Source organism: Otolemur garnettii, unplaced genomic scaffold (assembly GCF_000181295.1).
Source record: "Otolemur garnettii isolate 467f Iridium unplaced genomic scaffold, OtoGar3 scaffold00076, whole genome shotgun sequence".
Classification (NCBI taxonomy): domain Eukaryota; kingdom Metazoa; phylum Chordata; class Mammalia; order Primates; family Galagidae; genus Otolemur; species Otolemur garnettii.
Genome location: NW_003852471.1, coordinates 4,454,256 through 4,455,195, shown reverse-complemented (window position 1 = coordinate 4,455,195; position 940 = coordinate 4,454,256). Strand labels below are relative to the sequence as shown.

Below are 940 nucleotides of genomic sequence, written 5' to 3'. Positions count from 1 at the left end.
TTAATAGCTGTGATATTAAAATTTTCCTCTCTGGGCAGAGGCAAAAGCAATAAACAGTGGCCAGACATTATAAGCCTGACTTAGGTATTGTATATGTAAGTAATAAGAAAGTAATAAAAGCTAATCAAAGTAATTTCAAATAAAATGTTACTTAAATATGGTTTCAAGTTCAATTATTAAAAATATGAATTAAAAATTCGCCACATATACCGTGATTCAGAAATAATGGATTCAAACTCCAGTTTCCTGAGGTCTCTTTGATAGGTATCGGCTTCGTTAGATTTATTCCTAAATAACAAAAAACAGGTTCAAATGTATTTTTTCAAAATCGCTAGGTAGAAATGTTTTTCTATATCATTATTTTGTTCATCCATAGAAAGAATTTCTTAACATCTTCATATTATATTACAATTTGTTTAAAGAAATAAACATTCAGTCCACTTCTGTAATGACCAAGTAAGGGCCTACCACACTGATCTGGATTTAAATAAAAGGTATAACCTCTGGACAACATTAAAAAACAAAAAAGCCTAGCCTATGTGAAGGCATTGGAAAGTGACCAAAAGCAGGGAGGCTCTGGAGGGATACAGATGGATTGAGGTGACAAGAGCATGAGGTCCTGTTTTTTTAAATGATTTTAAGCCTGGAGGCAGGCCCCAGTCAGCACCAGGCAGGGGAACTAAAACTCTGGCAGAAAACTCCTGGCTTTCTGGCTTGAAGAACCAAAGGACAGTATTCGGGGCGACCATAGCTACTAGAAAGCGAGAGACGGCTGAAAGGAGAGAGCCAGAGAGAGTCCCAGGTACCGTATATGAGTTCTGCCCACATTTCTGGCTGAGCCCTGAACTGCACATGTACAGAGCAGACACCAAGAAGTCTAGTTAAAGAAAAAGAAAAGCAACTGAACTTGCCTGTAATCCCAGCACTTGGGAGGCTGAGG

General features: G+C 38.0%; 1 protein-coding gene across 1 annotated transcript in view; it reads right to left on the bottom strand.

Annotated features, from left to right (window-relative positions):
- LEKR1 (leucine, glutamate and lysine rich 1) overlaps positions 1-940 on the bottom strand; it is a 153,190-nt gene that overhangs the window by 43,800 nt on the left and 108,450 nt on the right. The window contains exon 7 of the mRNA XM_012807808.1: positions 211-288. Within this exon, the coding sequence (XP_012663262.1) occupies positions 211-288 (78 nt within the window). The remainder of the gene's footprint in view (positions 1-210; positions 289-940) is intronic.